The sequence below is a fragment of the Haliotis rufescens genome, unplaced genomic scaffold (assembly GCF_023055435.1).
Source record: "Haliotis rufescens isolate VD_foot unplaced genomic scaffold, xgHalRufe1.0.p SCAF_118, whole genome shotgun sequence".
Classification (NCBI taxonomy): domain Eukaryota; kingdom Metazoa; phylum Mollusca; class Gastropoda; order Lepetellida; family Haliotidae; genus Haliotis; species Haliotis rufescens.
Window position 1 is genome coordinate 374,206 of NW_025963800.1, and position 19,659 is coordinate 393,864.

Sequence of the window (19,659 nt, forward strand, 5' to 3'; positions counted from 1 at the left end):
TTTAACATCTTTGAAACTCGGTCCTTTCTCCTGGCATCGACCCGGCTATGGTTGAGTTGGCTGCTGTCATGGTTGTCAACACAGAAGACATGGTTCTACCAATGACCTCGCCGCGACTGGCAGACCAACCCGTGAGTGCCACATAACAGCGGACCACGTCGCCATGTGTTGAAGATTGACATACAGCTCATGTATAATCTATAACTGGGTCTAATAGTAAACTGTTGGAACAAGGAGACTTTTCCTTGGAATCAATTAATGACGTGAGCACTCGGCGACACCAGTGTATACATATGTATACAGTGTGGAGCGCGAATCAAGTCATCACTGCATCAACATAACGTGTAATCCTTGTATCTGATACGCCTCTCTGTGAACCACATGTAACCAAGTGTTATCACTATACACATCAGGTTTATCCTTGAATCTGATACTCCTCTGCGGATCCCATGTTTATTTGTTTGTGTGTTTGTTTGTTGTTTAACTCAGCAATATTCCCGCTATATAACGGCGGTCTGTAAATAATCGCGTCTGGACCAGACAATCCAGTGGTTGAAAGCATGAGCATCCATCCACGCAATTGGGATACGATGACCTGCATCAACTAAGTCTTGGCCTCACCACCAGATCCCGTTAGCCGCCTCTGAATCAAATGTTACTAAATGTCATCACTATAGGTTGAGAACAAGGATGAAATCGTGATCATCACCAGACAGACGCTGCCAGATGAGCTCATGGAGTCCCTCAAATCATGATCAAACTCAAACTGACACCGAACAGTCAAACCTCAACTGTTGATCTTGACAGTGGCAAAGAGTCCGATTCAATGTTTGCTAAATTCCAGCTAAACACTGGCTATCAGCAATAGCAATCTCATTGACCTGTGTTGACATTGTTCCCAGTACTAAATATGCGCCACAAACAATCAATGGGAGACACACTGGTGTTAAATCTGCAACAACTTCATAAACTGGCGTCAAACGTAATCTGCACCAAGTGTTGTGTGACAAACTACACTCTTCTGACGTTGACGCTTCAAATTCCACGTTCTCGTACCAGTCTGAAGATAGAATAGATCTTCAGCAACCCATGCTTGCCGTAACAGGTGACTATGCTTGTCGTAAGAGGCGACTAAAGGGATCGGGTGGTTAGGCTCGCTGACTTGGTTGATGCATGTTTTCGTATCTCATTTTTGTGGATCGATCCTCATGATGTCAATCACTGGATTGTCTGGTCCAAACTCGATTATTTACAGACCGCCGTCACATAGCTGGAATATTGCTGAGCGCAAAACAAAAGAACAAAGCTCCTTGTCTCAACTCCACTCACACGATAATGTCAACTAAACAATGTGATACATGTATAACCTATAGGCTTATAATGCGATCAGTTTTTAAAATAGTAGTAAACATCTTAACTAAATGTTTTCACACCCCATTGATATGCTTAGATTTTTTTATTCAATTGACCTCTATCAAGGATAGTCAAGAAAACATCTAGACCAGAATACAATACAATGATCTATTGTCTTTTCTTAAGCTTGCAACTACTTGTCCACTGTTTGATAAAAGGTTCACAAAACTCATTAAAGAAAGTTGTATATTATCATTTTCACAAAATCATATCTGAGTTGATATTACCTTATAAAATTTCACATTGCTCTCTAATGTGGGTTGATGTTTGTTACAAGTTCCGGAATTCTCATTAATGTGAGTTGTGTGTTATAAATTTCACAAGACTCATTAATGTGGATTGATATTTATTTTACATGTCACAAGTCTAACACGACGCATTCATGAGGGTTGGTAGTTCACAAGTTTTACTCAGAAGTTGTTTGATCAAGGTTACAGCACTCGAGGCCTCAGTAAAGCTTTCAAAAAGTTTTATGGTAGACACGTGGAGTACATTTCTAAATTTGACGTATCAGTGACAAAAATTATGTCCGATGCAATTCCCTATTTTGACTTGTGTCATATGTCCCCATGTTTTTTTTCCCAGGTGAACAATTGAATTGCCTATGCATGTGTTTGTGACGGGTGCCACCGGTATGGCAGGACACGCTCACCTTTTCGCGAACACCTGGTATCATTACTATTTGATAGTGATTCATAAACACATGCTCGGAATTGTACAATCGACGCTGCTTTATGCAGAGATTTCTATTGGATATGAAAAGCGTTTTGTCGCTATATTTACAATATTCATTAAGTTGAGTTGATATTTGTTAAACATTTTCACAAGACTCACTAATTAGAGTTGATGTTTACCATAGGTTTCACAATACCAATTAATGTGGGTTGATGCTTATAATATATTTTACAGGACTTTTCAATGTAAGTTGAAATATCTTTGAAACTTCAAAAGACTCATTACTGTGAATTGATAATTATTATAAATCACATAGAAGTACTTAATATGAGTTGATATGTAATATACATTTTACAGGACTTATTAATGTCATTTGAAAAAATTTTAAACTTCAAAAGACTCACTAATGTGGGTTGATACATACATATAGTATAAATTTCACAGGATTCATTAGGGTGAGTGAGTTTTAACGTCTCATCGGCAATATTCCCGTCGTGTACAGGACTCATTAATGTGAGCTGATGTTTATTATATACTCTTCAAAAAAAGAAACTTGACACTGACTTTCAAAATGTAATATAATGCGACTGTTTCAAAATAGGACACAGAAACCATAATTGAAACACTGTTTGAAGATCAATGTACACAATGTTCAAAACATTAATCGTGTCACCTAGACAGACACACGTACACGATACAGTTAATGTCACAGGGGTACAGAAAATGAAAGTATCGGTTGTGCCCACCACGTGCATCAATCACCGCTTGACACCGACGACCCATAGATGCAATCAAGTTGTCAATAACACGCTGTTGGATGTGCTGCCATTCACGCTGAAGTGCATCAAGAAGCGCCGCAAGTGTTTGGGGCGGTGGATTCCTTCTGCGGACGCGTCGATCCAACTCGTCCCACAGATGCTCAATCGGGGACAAATCTGGTGACCGGGCTGGCCAAGGTAATGTCTAGATGTTGTTGTGCTGTAAGAAGTCCTGACAAACACGTGCAATATGCGGTCTATCGTTGTCCTGCTGGAACTGTCCGCCATGAACGTTGACGTGAGGAAGAACGTAAGGCTGTAGGATCAAGTCTCTGTAACGCACACCTGTCAATGCACCGGCCACATGCACAAGAGGCGTCCTACCACCATGATGAATTCCGGCCCATACCATGACACTCACGCCGCCAAATGGGAAAACCTGCTGCACACAGTTGGGGGCGTTACGTTCACCCCGACGTCTGTAGACACGTGCGCGCCCATCAGCACGTGTGAGTAGGAAACGGGACTTGTCAGTAAACAGTACATTTCTCCACCTTGCACGTGCCCATCTAACCCTCTGTTGGCACCAAAGCAGACGGTCCGCCAGATGACGTGGGGTCAATACATGACGTCGAACAGGTCTTCGTGCAAAAAGTCCAGCCTCCCTCAGTCTGTTGCGTACCGTTTGATCTGATATTCTGCGTACCCCAGGGATCAGTGTGGTTGTAGACGTGGCTGTGGTAGTGCGGTCTCGGAGGTGTCGCAGCCGGATGTATCGATCTTGTGCTTGGGATGTCACCCTTGGTCTTCCTGACCTTGGTCTGTCGTCAACTCTGTTGGTGTTGTTGTATCGGGTCCACAGTGCGGAGATTGTCGGTCTGGATACGCCAAAGTGCCTGGCCACTTCTTGCTGAGTTGCTTCAGCTTGTAATCTCCCAATGGCGTTGTTCCGTTGAGCTGCATTCAGTCTTGGCATTCTGTCACCGCCTCTACTGCCGTTATAACGACTGTATGAACAGCCGTTGATGTGGATTTTTATACCCATTCAGCAGGGGGGCCTGCATGTCTTAATGCAGGATCCTGTGCTGCACGTTTTTTACAGGCGGTTGCGTTTGGATGAAGCTGTAAAATTGATCCCCAAACGCTACGTTTATGTGCTCTGCATGTGTTTTCGCGAATTATAGACACATCATCTTTCTGTTTGACTTATTTGGTTCTCATTTAATGTAATTATTTTAGATATTTGGAAAAAAGTGGTTTTACATCTATGTCAAGTTTCTTTTTATGAAGAGTATAGTTTATTTTCAAATGAAAGTTCTCACTTACTTCCTCATGTTTAAATTGAATCTTCTACATAAAATTACTCTGCAATAGTGTGTCAACCTCAGTGAGACATCCAGCTTCCAGTTTCTCATTAACTAATGTAGTGAAACTCACTGTGGTAATCTGGTCGGGTGGTACAAATCCAGCGGCCTGAAGGTGTCATCTCTTCTCAATGAACTTGAAATCGTTTTCTCACTGTGCAAAGCGTGCAGCACGTGCGCCACGTTTAACCTGTTACTTAGTAAAAAGTTGCCATAAATTATTGACGCTTTTCTGTTTGCTGGAAGCATTTGCCAGCGTTTCTTGATTATAAAATATATATGTACATCTCATGATGTCAAAACTTCACATTTTTTATATACATTATTGAGGAATGATGATTAACATCACTCCGCCTTACCTTTGTAAGTTGTATTTCTACACTGTACATGTTTGTATTTCTACACAGTACATGTTTGTTTTTCTACACAGTACATGTTTGTTTTTCAACTCTGCACATGTTTGTATTCCTACACTGCACGTTTGTATTCCTACACTGCACATGTTTGTATTTCTACACTGTACATGTTTGTATTTCTACACAGTACATGTTTGTTTTTCTACACAGTACATGTTTGTTTTTCAACTCTGCACATGTTTGTATTCCTACACTGCACGTTTGTATTTCTACACTGTACGTGCTTGTATTTCTACACTGTACATGTTTGTATTTCTACACTGTACATGTTTGTATTTCAACTCTGCACATGTTTGTATTTCTACACTGTACATGCTTGTATTTATTCACTGTACATGTTTGTATTTCTACACTGTACATGTTTGAATTTCTACACTGCACGTTTGTATTTCTACACTGTACATGTTTGTATTTCTACACTGTACATGTTTGTATTTCTACACTGCACGTTTGTATTTCTACACTGTACATATTTGTATTTCTACTCTGCACATGTTTGTATTCCTACACTACACGTTTGTATTTCTACACCGTACGTGCTTGTATTTCTACACTGTACATGTTTGTATTTCTACACTGTACATGCTTGTATTTCTACACTGTACATGTTTGTATTTCTACACTGTACATATTTGTATTTCTATACTGTACATATTTCAACACTTTTGCACTCGTTTTTTTTCCCTTATTATGTCGTTCAAGATATTTTGTTATCAGTTGTCGGCTGTTGTGTTAGTATATCTTGTCAATGCATTTTCTGCCCTCTCATGTTGTGGGGACATTTAGCCCAACCCGGGGCCGTCTCAAAATCACTGTGGAAATATTAATATCATCGACCTGAATCTACGAAGCTTGAAGGTTGGTTGGTTTGTTGTTTTACGCCGAACTCAGCAAGATTCCAGCTATATGACGGCGGTCTGCAAATAATCGAGTCTGGACCAGGCAACCCAGTGATTAATATCATGAGCATCGATCTACGCAATTGGGATCGATGACATGCATCAACCAAGTCAGCGAGCCTGACCACCCGATCCCGTTAGTCGCCTTTTACGACAAGCATAGTCACCGAAGCTTGAAGGACAAGCTTGAAGGACAAGGTTGAATTTCACTCTTTTGTTGTAATTTATTTAGCTGAAACATGGATTCATTGTGGAATGTAATAGTGGTACTATATTCCTGGATTTCATACACCTTAAGAAAAGACAGGCAAAGTCGAGGGCGAGGCACTGCTGTATGTTAAAAGCAGCCTGTGTGTCAGATATATGGATACATTGAATATCTCTGGTCTGGTGACTTTGTGGGTCCAGATTAAGTGCAAACATCGTAGTTATCCCATTCGTACATTTTACCGGGCAGATCGGAGTGAAGCTTTCTGGGAACTCATTGATCTGTCAGTCGGAAACGCTATTGATTGAAATATGTATATTTTTTAACTGGAGATTTTAATTTAGACATTCTTAATGACAGCAAACCTAAAATAGATTATCTAAAATCAATGTACAGTTTGACCCAGATTACTGGTGATTCTACCCGAGTTACACCTAGCTACTTTCTGCACTCTGATTGATTGATTGATTATTTGTGACAAATGTTGACAGTGTACGGGACTCCGGTGTTGTATGTCCGATCTGAAGTGACTACTGTCCAATATCTACGCGCATCAAGGAAGACTATAAAAACTATAAAAGGAAATTTTACACTTATGTCCTTGCTGATGTAGATGGTCTGAAAAACGCGTTTGATAACATCAAATGGGACTCTTTGTCGTCCTCGGAAGACGTAAACGTAATAGCAGAAATTTCGACCTGTTCAGTTGCAAACGTATGTACCAAACATATACCAAATAAAGATGTAAGAATAAGACCTAGGGATCCACGTTGAATGAAAAACGAGGTTTACAGAATGACCAGAAAGGTGAAGTTTGCCAACCGACTGGGCATCATTTAGATAACTAAAAAATAAAGACACTTCTGCTGTCCGTGAAAGAATGTTTAAACTATTGACAGAAAAATAAATGATTTATCTAAACAAATTGTACGACATAGAAGACATAGCAAATTTATTACATGACAAGGCAGTAGTGGATTATCCAGATAAAACCTCTCTCGATATTGATAAAATCATAGATAGCCCCTTATGTGAATTGGGTGCAGGCTAAAACGGCACCTCAGCAAAACGTCACCGATTTCTCTGGCGAAAACGGCACCGCATTTGGCGAAAATTATACTTAGTTGTAAAAAGTTGAGGTTATCCTTCTTTCAGTCGACACGACTAAAGCAACAGGGCGTAATGGGAGAGGAAACAGATTAAATAAATTAACTGCCACCGGTGTAGCGCCAATATTGGTAACAATGTTCAATATCTCACTCCATAATTCGGTCATTTGGAAAGAGGCATCAGTTATTCCTATCCAAAAGAAAGGTAACGAAAATGATTGTTCCTATTATAGACCTGTAGGGCTTACTAGCTGCATGGCCAAGGTATTTGAAAATGTATATTTAAGTATGTATTCAGTTACTTTAGAGATAAAACTATGTTGACTCATTTACAATCTGGCTTTATGCCTGGTCATTCCAGTTCAAATCGATTAACGTATTTGTACGACTTCATAGCACGTGCTGTAGAGGACGGCAACGAAATTAGAGCCGTTTTTGTGATATCAGTAAAGCTATCGAAAAGGTTTGGCACAGGGGGATCACACACAAACGTTATTCATGTGGCATTAAGGGGAAATTATTTAAATGGTTCAAAGCAAAGGGCAGTTGCTTATTATTAGAATTATTCTCCAACACGATTGCTTTTGGAGATATCATATCAGTGAAGTAGTTAAAACAGTTAATCCTGTGATAAATTGTCTCATAAATTTTAAATATGGTTTAAAACATTAGAAACTATGCACACGCGTTCTATATGCCAGGATGGACAGTCACATCTGGGATAACAGCTCAAAGGAGCAGTCACTGATGCTTGAAAAACTAAACTTTGATTCGCTAAGACCTATATGTGGAGGCGGTTCATGGTAATAGTCACTGCCAAATATATAAAGAAAATATTTTATGCCTCTAAGTGAAAGAAGACATCAAACCGTATAAACTGCTTTTTACAAAAGACTTGGCTCCTGTGACCTCTACGGTGGCAGATTTAAAATGTGGCAGCTTATCCAAATTGTTCTTGCGGCTACCACTATAAAGATGCACTCCACCTGTCTTTACCTGTACCAACTACACTGTCCTGAGGAAACATATATGTTTACTCAAAAGGTTATGATCTAAACTGTAGTCTTTATGGCCAATTCAAATGTCACAGCAAAGAGTAATTTAGAAATACTAAAATCTGTTCGTGAATATATGACATATATTATAGATAGCAACTTCTTTTATTCTTTGTTCGACTTTTCAGAGCTACTTCTTGCTCATTCATCAGGTGAATGCTTAGTAATATAGTTATATGTATATGTGACACGTTTACCATCCTAGACATGGGCCAGGAACCCGAAGCCCTTGTGGACCACCTCAACATTCAACACCAAGAATCAAGTTCACCATGGAAACAGAAACCCACCACCAATTACCCTTCCTCGATGAACAACTCGACAACAGTCCACACTGCCGTCTCAAACCCACTCACACGGACCAGTACATTCACTACATGTCAAACCACCATCCTCAGATCAAACAAGCGACTATGCTTGTCGTAAAAGGCGACTAACAGGATCGGGTGGTCAGGCTCGCTGACTTGGTTGATGCATGTCATCGATCCCAATTGCGTGGATCGATGCTCATGATGTCAATCACTGGATTGTCTGGTCCAGACTCGATTATGTTACAGACCGCCGTCATATAGCTGGAATATTGCTGCGTGCGGCGTTAAACAACAAACCAAACCAAAACCAGATCAGACCAAACAAGCCATATTTGCCATCCTCACCCGACGAGCCAAACCTTCATGGTTTATTCTCCCTGCAGTGTTTTATTATCCCCTAAACAACTCCCACTCATCGTTTATTTCTTATGAGATATCAACATTGCGTACTGCTTCTTTAAGGATGTTAGTAAAAACAACACGCTTTAAAATATGTACCCATATTTAAATAATGATGACTCCCTAAATAGAATCGGACCGGATTGTCGGACAAGTCCATTTTATTTACAGGTAGGTATTTCCCGTATATTTTCACAATCCTCATGTCGATAACCTGTGTTCCCTCGAACACCCCCCCCCCCCCCCCCCAACATGTTTTATCGAGAAATAATTCGTTCTTCATTGTTCTGTGCGATTTCGCGCAGCTATATTGCTGTAGAATAAAAATGTTGTCGCATATCTATTTATTTTAGTGTGTATGTCTAATCCTTGCACTGTTTCAATAACATATGGAACCTCCGTGGTCTAGTAATAGAGCGTCCGCCCGAAGAGTGGAAGGTCCGGGGTTCGATCCCAGGCCGCGTCACACCAAAATATGTTAAAAGATGGTACTTGTTGTTACCTTGTCTGGCGCTCGGCATTCAGGGGTTAAAACAAGGACCGATCGGCTCGGAGTCAGTATACTGTGTCTTGGTGGGGGTATTCATGTTAACCTGCGGCATGGTATCTCAGTGAGCATCAGTCCGGACTAGTACACGGAGGCACGCACGCACGCACGCACGCACGCACGCACGCACACGTGCATGCACTTCGCTATATAAGTGCAATAATCTTGGACGCGACGATAAACCCAATTTCACCACTTCAATAACATGTCAGTGTAAATCCACACACTATTTTAGTGTTGATGTCTGCAGCAATGAATTATTCCAACATAGAAAGGATCAGACATACACTAAACATAATTTAGATATGCACCAACTTGAGTCTTCAAACAGTGATAACATATTGGCAGTGCATTTCAGCAGGAAGTTTTCCCTACAAAGATATTTGCCGCACAAGAAAAACATATCCCACACTCAAAAGAGAAAATTTATTTCAGCATGTTATGCACTAGGTTACATTGATTTAAACAAAATCTGACAGATCTGTTAAGAAGTTACCCTAAGATCTAATACAGATTGATGACATCATAGCACGTGTCGGAGGTTGCCAAAGAGTCTGCTACAGACTGATGTTGTCCTTGTGCTACTACAGATTGATGAGGTTTGGGTGCGGCTACAGATTGAAGACATCATAGCCGTGTCGGAGGTTGCCAAAGGGTCTGCTACAGACTGATGTTGTCCTTGTGCTACTACAGATTGATGAGGTTTGGGTGTGGCTACAGATTGAAGACATCATAGCGCCTGTCAGAGGTTACCACAGTGTCTGCTACAGACTATCGTAGCTATGTTTTATGAGTGTTATCGAATCAACTCTATCATGTATGGCATTTTTCCATCTTTGATTTCATTGACAATCAGTTTCTATAAACATTTTACATTTGTACACAGTGTGTGGCACAACAACATCATAAGAGAGTGGCATCAATACACAGGACCATGATACAGAGTGCATATTACATCATGGATGCAAATATAGATGTTGCATAACATTCATGAGGTGTGTTAGAAACTTATAAAAAATATATATTTCAATGAATCAATATGTATTTATATTGAAAATGTCAACAAAGTGTAAATAACCTTGAGTAAAGGTTTGTTTTGATCCTGTGCATGAATGTAACTATTTAACAAAGAACATCAACATGTATTACCCAGAGCAGATCACATCCACACATATCAAGTCAAAACATGCTGTAGATATCAAACTGGTATAACATATAGTTGAGCATGGTATAAGACACATGTCATAATCTGGTATAACACATGGCATAATCTGGTAAAACACACATGGTACTACCTGGTATAACACACATGGCATAACCTGGTATAACACACATGGCATAACCTGGTATAACACACATGGCATAACCTGGTATAACACACATGGTACTACCTGGTATAACACACATGGCATAATCTGGTATAACACACATGGCATAACCTGGTATAACACACATGGCATAACCTGGTATAACAAACATGGCATAACCTGGTATAACACACATGGTACTACCTAGTATAACACACATGGCATAACCTGGTATAACACACATGGCATAACCTGGTATAACACACATGGCATAACCTGGGATAACACACATGGCATAACCTGGTATAACAAACAAAGCATAATCTGGTATAACACATGGTATAACCTGGTATAACACACATAGTACTACCTGGTATAACACACATGGCATAACCTGGTATAACAAACATGGCATAATCTGGTATAACAAACATGGCATAACCTGGTATAACACACATGGTACTACCTAGTATAACACACATGGCATAACCTGGTATAACACACATGGCATAACCTGGTATAACAAACATGGCATAATCTGGTATAACACACATGGTACTACCTGGTATAACACACATGGCATAACCTGGTATAACAAACATGGCATAACCTGGTATAACACACATGGTACTACCTAGTATAACACACATGGCATAACCTGGTATAACACACATAGTACTACCTGGTATAACACATGGCATAATCTGGTATAACACATGGTACTACCTAGTATAACACACATGGCATAACCTGGTATAACACACATAGTACTACCTGGTATAACAGACATGGCATAATCTGGTATAACACATGGTACTACCTGGTATAACACACATGGCATAACCTGGTATAACACTATCGGGATAACCTGGTATTACAGACATGGCATAATCTGGTATAATACATGGTATAACTTGTATCACATGCAGGGTATAAACAGGACCTGCTGCTTGAGGTAGAAACTGTCATGGCTGACAACCTTGTTTTACAGCAGGGTAGAACTGACCATGAATCATTGTCAACTCCACAACCTGCATGTACGGTTTGAGCAGACACAGCAAGAGAAAGTGTAATCAATTCAGGAGTTCAAGATACAGGAATGTCATGCGATTGGACGGAGGCATATTGGTAGCGAATAACAACAAATACATTGCAAATATATACTTGTAACACAACTCATATCACAGTAATACATAATAATAGCATAGCTGTACAGCCAAAACAGAACATACAAAACAAAAGTTGTAAAAATAAATAAAGAGATGATGTGCAAGGCGCAAACTAAAAACTCATAATAAATTGTGTTATCACAGAACATTCAATACCCTGACAAGAAGTTATTATGCTGGAATATTCATACAAATATAAAAACTGCATCAAAGATTATCCTGGAATAGGTTGCATCCTAGTAGCAGGTTATTATGCTGTATTACACAAACATCCGGCTCTACACAAACCCTGGGTCTACACAAACATCCGGGTCTACACAAACATCAGGGTCTACACAAACATCCGGGTCTACACAAACATCCGGGTCTACAAAAACATCCAGGTCTGCACAAACTCCGGGTCTACACAAACTCCGGGTCTACACAAACTCCGGGTCTACACAAACATCCGGGTCTACACAAACATCCGGGTCTACACAAACTCTGGGTCTACACAAACATCCGGGTCTGCACAAACATCCGGGTCTGCACAAACATCCGGGTCTGCACAAACATCTGGGTCTACACAAACATCCGGGTCTACACAAACATCCGGGTCTACACAAACTCGGGGTCTACACAAACATCCGGGTCTGCACAAACATCCGGGTCTGCACAAACATCCGGGTCTGCACAAACATCTGGGTCTGCACAAACATCCGGGTCTGCACAAACATCCGGGTCTGCACAAACATCTGGGTCTGCACAAACATCGGGGTCTGCACAAACATCCAGGTCTACACAAACATCCAGGTCTGCAAAAACTCCGGGTCTACACAAACATCCGGGTCTACACAAACATCCAGGTCTGCACAAACATCCGGGTCTGCACAAACATCCGGGTCTGCACAAACATCCGGGTCTACACAAACATCCAGGTCTGCACAAACTCCGGGTCTACACAAACATCCGGGTCTACACAAACTCGGGGTCTACACAAACTCCAGGTCTACACAAACATCCGGGTCTACACAAACTCGGGGTCTACACAAACATCCGGGTCTGCACAAACATCCGGGTCTGCACAAACATCTGGGTCTGCACAAACATCCGGGTCTACACAAACATCCGGGTCTACACAAACATCCGGGTCTACACAAAGTCTGGGTCTACACAAACATCCGGGTGTGCACAAACATCCGGGTCTACACAAACTCGGGGTCTACACAAACATCTGGGTCTACACAAACATCCAGGTCTACACAAACATCTGGGTCTACACAAACATCTGGGTCTGCACAAACATCCGGGTCTACACAAACATCCGGGTCTGCACAAACATCTGGGTCTACACAAACATCCGGGTCTGCACAAACATCCAGGTCTGCACAAACATCCGGGTCTACACAAACATCCGGGTCTACACAAACATCCGGGTCTACACAAACATCCGGGTGTGCACAAACATCCGGGTCTGCACAAACATCTGGGTCTGCACAAACATCCGGGTCTACACAAACATCCGGGTGTGCACAAACATCTGGGTCTACACAAACATCTGGGTCTGCACAAACATCCGGGTCTACACAAACATCCCGGTCTACACAAACATCCGGGTCTACACAAAGTCTGGGTCTACACAAACATCCGGGTGTGCACAAACATCCGGGTCTACACAAACTCGGGGTCTACACAAACATCTGGGTCTACACAAACATCCAGGTCTACACAAACATCTGGGTCTACACAAACATCTGGGTCTGCACAAACATCCGGGTCTACACAAACATCCGGGTCTGCACAAACATCTGGGTCTACACAAACATCCAGGTCTACACAAACATCCAGGTCTGCACAAACATCTGGGTCTACACAAACATCCGGGTCTACACAAACATCTGGATCTACACAAACATCCAGGTCTACACAAACATCTGGGTCTACACAAACATCTGGGTCTGCACAAACATCCGGGTCTACACAAACATCCGGGTCTGCACAAACATCTGGGTCTACACAAACATCCAGGTCTACACAAACATCCAGGTCTGCACAAACATCCGGGTCTACACAAACATCCGGGTCTACACAAACATCCGGGTCTACACAAACATCCGGGTCTGCACAAACATCCGGGTCTGCACAAACTCCAGGTCTACACAAACTCCGGGTCTGCACAAACTCCAGGTCTACACAAACATCCGGGTCTGCACAAACTCAGGGTCTACACAAACATCCAGGTCTGCACAAACGTCCAGGTCTACACAAACTCAGGGTCTACACAAACATCCAGGTCTGCACAAACATCCGGGTCTGCACAAACTCAGGGTCTACACAAACATCCAGGTCTGCACAAACAACCGGGTCTGCACAAACTCCGGGTCTACACAAACATCCGGGTCTGCACAAACTCCGGGTCTACACAAACATCCAGGTCTGCACAAACTCCGGGTCTACACAAACATCCAGGTCTGCACAAACATTGTGGGTTTGGGATGAAGATAACAGTGAGCTTAGACATGGATGTAGGCAACAATGGTTACATACATATCCTAGTTAGACAGATCAGACAGCTGCATGTATATCCTGGTTAATATCAAGGGCATGGAAAGTTATGTATGGCACTCAAGGAAACATTGCTCACACAAAATGAATGTACTGGCTTGTGGATTAGCTACACAGACACAAAGCCATCTACAGAATCAAGCTGGGGACATGTCCTCACTGTAAGGAGCAGGCTTTGCTCTGATTGGTGCTCCCTTTCTTGCTCCCAGCATTGGATAACTCGGCTGCCACTCCTGTGGCCTTGAACTTTGACTTGGAGCTTTTGCGGTTAATGGGTGGCATCTTTGAGGGAGGCGACACTGCTGTAGGACTCTTAGATTTGCTGCCACTGTTGCTGCTTCGAACTGGGGCCATGTTGTTGTCAGAGTTGTCTCTCTTGGCACTGCTGAGATCAGAGTTGTCTCTCTTTTCACTGCTGAGGTCAGAGTTGTCTCTCTTTTCACTGCTGAGGTCAGAGTTGTCTCTCTTTGCACTGCTGAGGTCAGAGTTGTCTCTCTTGGCACTGCTGGAGCTCTGGGGCATGGTCGTCTTGGATTTGTCTCCCTTGGACTTCATCAGCTCAGTGCGACTGTCACTCTTTGGCAGGCTGGGTGCTGCTGCCGTGTCTGTGGTCTTAGAGGCAGTTGGAGTCTTGAACGGTATTTTGGCTTTGCCTGCAAAATAAACAATCTCTCTGACTACACGGTGACAGTCATTGTATGCTGTCGGGAACAATATCTGGTGAGATGGGTATAAGACAAAGAGGTGAGGTGAGGTGAAATTGGGTTTAACGTCACGTCCATGATTATTGCACATATAGGGACGTGCATGCATGTGTGTGTGTGGTTGCTTGTACTAGGTGGGGCTGATGCCGATTTATAGTGCTAGCCCACTGAGATACCATGTCGCAGTTTAACATGAATACCTCACTCAGAAACAGTATACTGACTCCGAGCCGACCAGTTCTTGTTTTAGCCCCTCAATGCCAAGCGCCAGACAGGGTAACAACAAGTACCATCTTTTAACGTCTTTTGGTATGACGCGGGGATCTCCCGGCGGACGCTTGTTTAAGACAAAGAGCATACATTACGGCCACACAGTGAGTACAGGATGAGAAGAACAGCACTACCTTTCTTCAATTGAGGTTTCTCTCCTCTCTTCCTCCTGTACACATCACTCTTCTCAATCAGCTCCTTCAGGAGAAGATCCTCACGGAACACGACCTTCCTCTGGTTGAGTCGAGTTCCTACATTACGACTCAGCTTGGTGATCCGTGGTCCGCTCTGGTGTTTATCGCACAGCCAGAACACCTTCCCACTGGGTAGATGACACCTGGAACAAAGGAGATAATCAGAACACCCTCCCACTAGGTAGATGACACCTGTAGCAAGGGAGATAATCAGGACACCCTCCCACTTGGTAGATAACACCTAAACAAGGGAGATAATCAGGACACCCTCCCCCTGGGTAGATGACACCTGTAGCAAGGGAGATAATCAGGACACCCTCCCCCTGGGTAGATGACACCTGTAGCAAGGGAGATAATCAGGACACCCTCCCACTTGGTAGATAACACCTAAACAAGGGAGATAATCAGGACACCCTCCCCCTGGGTAGATGACACCTGTAGCAAGGGAGATAATCAGGACACCCTCCACCTGGGTAGATGACACCTGTAGCAAGGGAGATAATCAGGACACCCTCCCACTTGGTAGATAACACCTAAACAAGGGAGATAATCAGGACACCCTCCCCCTGGGTAGATGACACCTGTAGCAAGGGAGATAATCAGGACACCCTCCCACTTGGTAGATAACACCTAAACAAGGGAGATAATCAGGACACCCTCCCCCTGGGTATATGACACCTGTAGCAAGGGAGATAATCAGGACACCCTCCCCCTGGGTAGATGACACCTGTAGCAAGGGAGATAATCAGGACACCCTCCCCCTGGGTAGATGACACCTGTAGCAAGGGAGATAATCAGGACACCCTCCCACTTGGTAGATAACACCTAAACAAGGGAGATAATCAGGACACCCTCCCCCTGGGTAGATGACACCTGTAGCAAGGGAGATAATCAGGACACCCTCCCCCTGGGTAGATGACACCTGTAGCAAGGGAGATAATCAGGACACCCTCCCACTTGGTAGATAACACCTAAACAAGGGAGATAATCAGGACACCCTCCCCCTGGGTAGATGACACCTGTAGCAAGGGAGATAATCAGGACACCCTCCCACTTGGTAGATAACACCTAAACAAGGGAGATAATCAGGACACCCTCTACCTGCTAAACTTGTTGAGAAAATGTGCCAACCTGCTCAACTGGTTGAGGAAAGATGCCAACCTACTCAACTGGTAGAGGCAAGGTGCCTACCTGCTCAACTGATTGAGGAAAGATTACTACCTGCTCACCTGGTTGTGGAAAGGTTACTACTTGCTCAACTGGTTGTGGAAAGGTTCCTACCTGCTCAACTGGTTGTGGAAAGGTTCCTACCTGCTCAACTAGTTGTGGAAAGGTTCCTACCTGCTCAACTGGTTGAGGAATGACTCGGCCTGTTTCTCATTGTCCAGGAGGATCGTCCTCATAGATTGGTATGCCTCCAGAAAGTCCGAACCCTGGGCTTCCTGTCAACACATGAACACATGAAATATTACATACACATGTCTTCCATACACACTTCTTACACACCCAACAACACTGGCACAATGACACAAAATCAGCTTCAGATCAGGTCAGCATCTTATTGTTACGCCCTACGTAGTCTACACAAGTAGATGACCCCTTCAATGGGGGAGGTGCCCTACATAGTCTACACAAGTAGATGACCCCTTCAATGGGGGAGGTGCCCTACGTAGTCTACACAAGTAGATGACCCCTTTAATGGGGGAGGTGCCCTACGTAGTCTACACAAGTAGATGACCCTCTGACAGGGGAGGTGTATTGTTACACCCTACGCAGTCTACACAAGTAGATGACCCCTTTAATGGGGGACATGCCCTATGTAGTCTACACAAGTAGATGGCCACTTTAATGGGGGACATGCCCTATGTAGTCTACACAAGTAGATGGCCACTTTAATGGGGGACATGCCCTATGTAGTCTACACAAGTAGATGAGACCTGTGACGGGAGGTGTATTGTTACGCCCTACGTAGTCTACACAAGTAGATGGCCCTCTGACAGGGGAGGTGTATTGTTACACCCTACGTAGTCTACACAAGTAGATGACCCCTATAATGGGGGACATGCCCTATGTAGTCTACACAAGTAGATGGCCACTTTAATGGGGGACATGCCCTATGTAGTCTACACAAGTAGATGGCCACTTTAATGGGGGAGGTGCCCTACGTAGTCTACACAAGTAGATGAGACCTGTGACGGGAGGTGTATTGTTACGCCCTACGTAGTCTACACAAGTAGATGACCCCTGTGACAAGGGAGGTATATTGTTACGCCCTACGTAGTCTACACAAGTAGATGACCCCTGTGACAAGGGAGGTATATTGTTACGCCCTACGTAGTCTACACAAGTAGATGACCCCTGTGGCGGGGTGGTGTATTGTTAACCCTATGTTGTCTACATGAGAGTGTGTCACCTGCTCCACCCAGTCCAGGAACTGCTTGCCGGTGTCTCCACTCAGACAGTTGAGCTGCATGGAACTCTGCCGCAGGATGGCGTAGATGCGAGCCAGGTAGGGAGACACCTTCTTCATCTGACTGACAAACTCCTCCGTCTTCCGTAGAGGGAAGGACTGGTCACACAGGTGCCAACCCTGAGAATACAAACCATAAGTATATCAACATGTAAACTGAACCCTAACACCTCACTATAAGCATGTGTCATCTGTCCTGCGCTAGCCTACCCACCTTCTTGACCCTATCCTGCACAAGAACATGAAGAGTATCCGAGTATGTGAACATATACAAGGTATCTAAGTATATTAACTTATACATATGCTTTTCGTTAGAGGCAACTAACAGGATCGGGTGGTCAGGCCAGCTGACATGGTTGATGCATCATATCCCAATTGCTTAGATTGATGCTCATAACTCAATCACTGGATTGTCGGGTCAAGACCAGTTTATTTAAAGACCGTCGTCATATAGCTGGAATATTGCTGAGTGTAGCGTTAAACAATAAACAAACAAAACAATACAAACAACAGCAATTACATTGTATCCAGGTATTCTGAGTTTTATGTCAACTACTTACCTCCTCAAATTCACACAGCAGTCGTACACCAAAGCTTTCCGACTCCCACCCATCTGTCTCCGGGTTGAAGGCCTGCAACAGAACCAGCATCACCTATGTACTACAAACAGAACCTGCATCACACACAGACAGCCAACAGATCCAGCATCACACACAGACCACCAACAGAACCAGCATCACACACAGACCACCAACAGAACCAGCATCACACACAGACCACCAACAGAACCAGCATCACACAGAGGCTGCCAACAGAACCAGCATCACACACAGACGGCCAACAGAACCAGCATCACACACAGACCACCAACAGAACCAGCATCACACAGAGGCTGCCAACAGAACCAGCATCACACACAGACGGCCAACAGAACCAGCATCACACACAGACCACCAACAGAACCAGCATCACACACAGACCACCAACAGAACCAGCATCACACACAGACCACCAACAGAACCAGCATCACACAGAGGCTGCCAACAGAACCAGCATCACACACAGACGGCCAACAGAACCAGCATCACACACAGACCACCAACAGAACCAGCATCACACAGAGGCTGCCAACAGAACCAGCATCACACACAGACCACCAACAGAACCAGCATCACACACAGACGGTCAACAGAACCAGCATCACACACAGACGGTCAACAGATCTAGCATCACACACAGACGGTCAACAGAACCTGCATCACACACAGACCACCAACAGAACCAGCATCACACACAGACGGTCAACAGATCCAGCATCACACACAGACGGCCAACAGAACCTGCATCACACACAGACCACCAACAGAACCAGCATCACACACAGACCACCAACAGAACCAGCATCACACACAGGCTGCCAACAGAACCAGCATCACACACAGATGGCCAACAGAACCAGCATCACACACAGACCACCAACAGAACCAGCATCACACAGAGACCACCAACAGAACCAGCATCACACACAGACCACCAACAGAACCAGCATCACACACAGACGGTCAACAGAACCAGCATCACACAGACTGCCAACAGATCCAGCATCACACACAGACGGTCAACAGAACCAGCATCACACACAGACGGTCAACAGAACCAGCATCACACACAGGCTGCCAACAGAACCAGCATCCCGCACAGACCACCAACAGAACCAGCATCACACACAGACTGCCAACAGAACCAGCATCACACACAGACTGCCAACAGAACCTGCATCACACACAGACAGCCAACAGAACCAGCATCACACACAGACTGCCAACAGAACCAGCATCCCACACAGA

The 19,659-nt window shown here is 43.7% G+C and overlaps 1 protein-coding gene across 1 annotated transcript in view; it reads right to left on the reverse strand.

The window, feature by feature from the left end:
* Nucleotides 1-9,566: 9,566 nt before the first annotated feature.
* The window catches only part of LOC124123864, a 123,667-nt gene continuing 113,574 nt past the window's right edge, over nucleotides 9,567-19,659 (reverse strand). The window contains exons 73-77 of the mRNA XM_048393213.1: nucleotides 18,373-18,444; nucleotides 17,756-17,932; nucleotides 16,684-16,784; nucleotides 15,283-15,485; nucleotides 9,567-14,827 (exon numbers count right to left, since the gene is read on the reverse strand). Of these exons, the coding sequence (XP_048249170.1) occupies nucleotides 14,331-14,827; nucleotides 15,283-15,485; nucleotides 16,684-16,784; nucleotides 17,756-17,932; nucleotides 18,373-18,444 (1,050 nt within the window). The 3' untranslated portion in view covers nucleotides 9,567-14,330. The remainder of the gene's footprint in view (nucleotides 14,828-15,282; nucleotides 15,486-16,683; nucleotides 16,785-17,755; nucleotides 17,933-18,372; nucleotides 18,445-19,659) is intronic.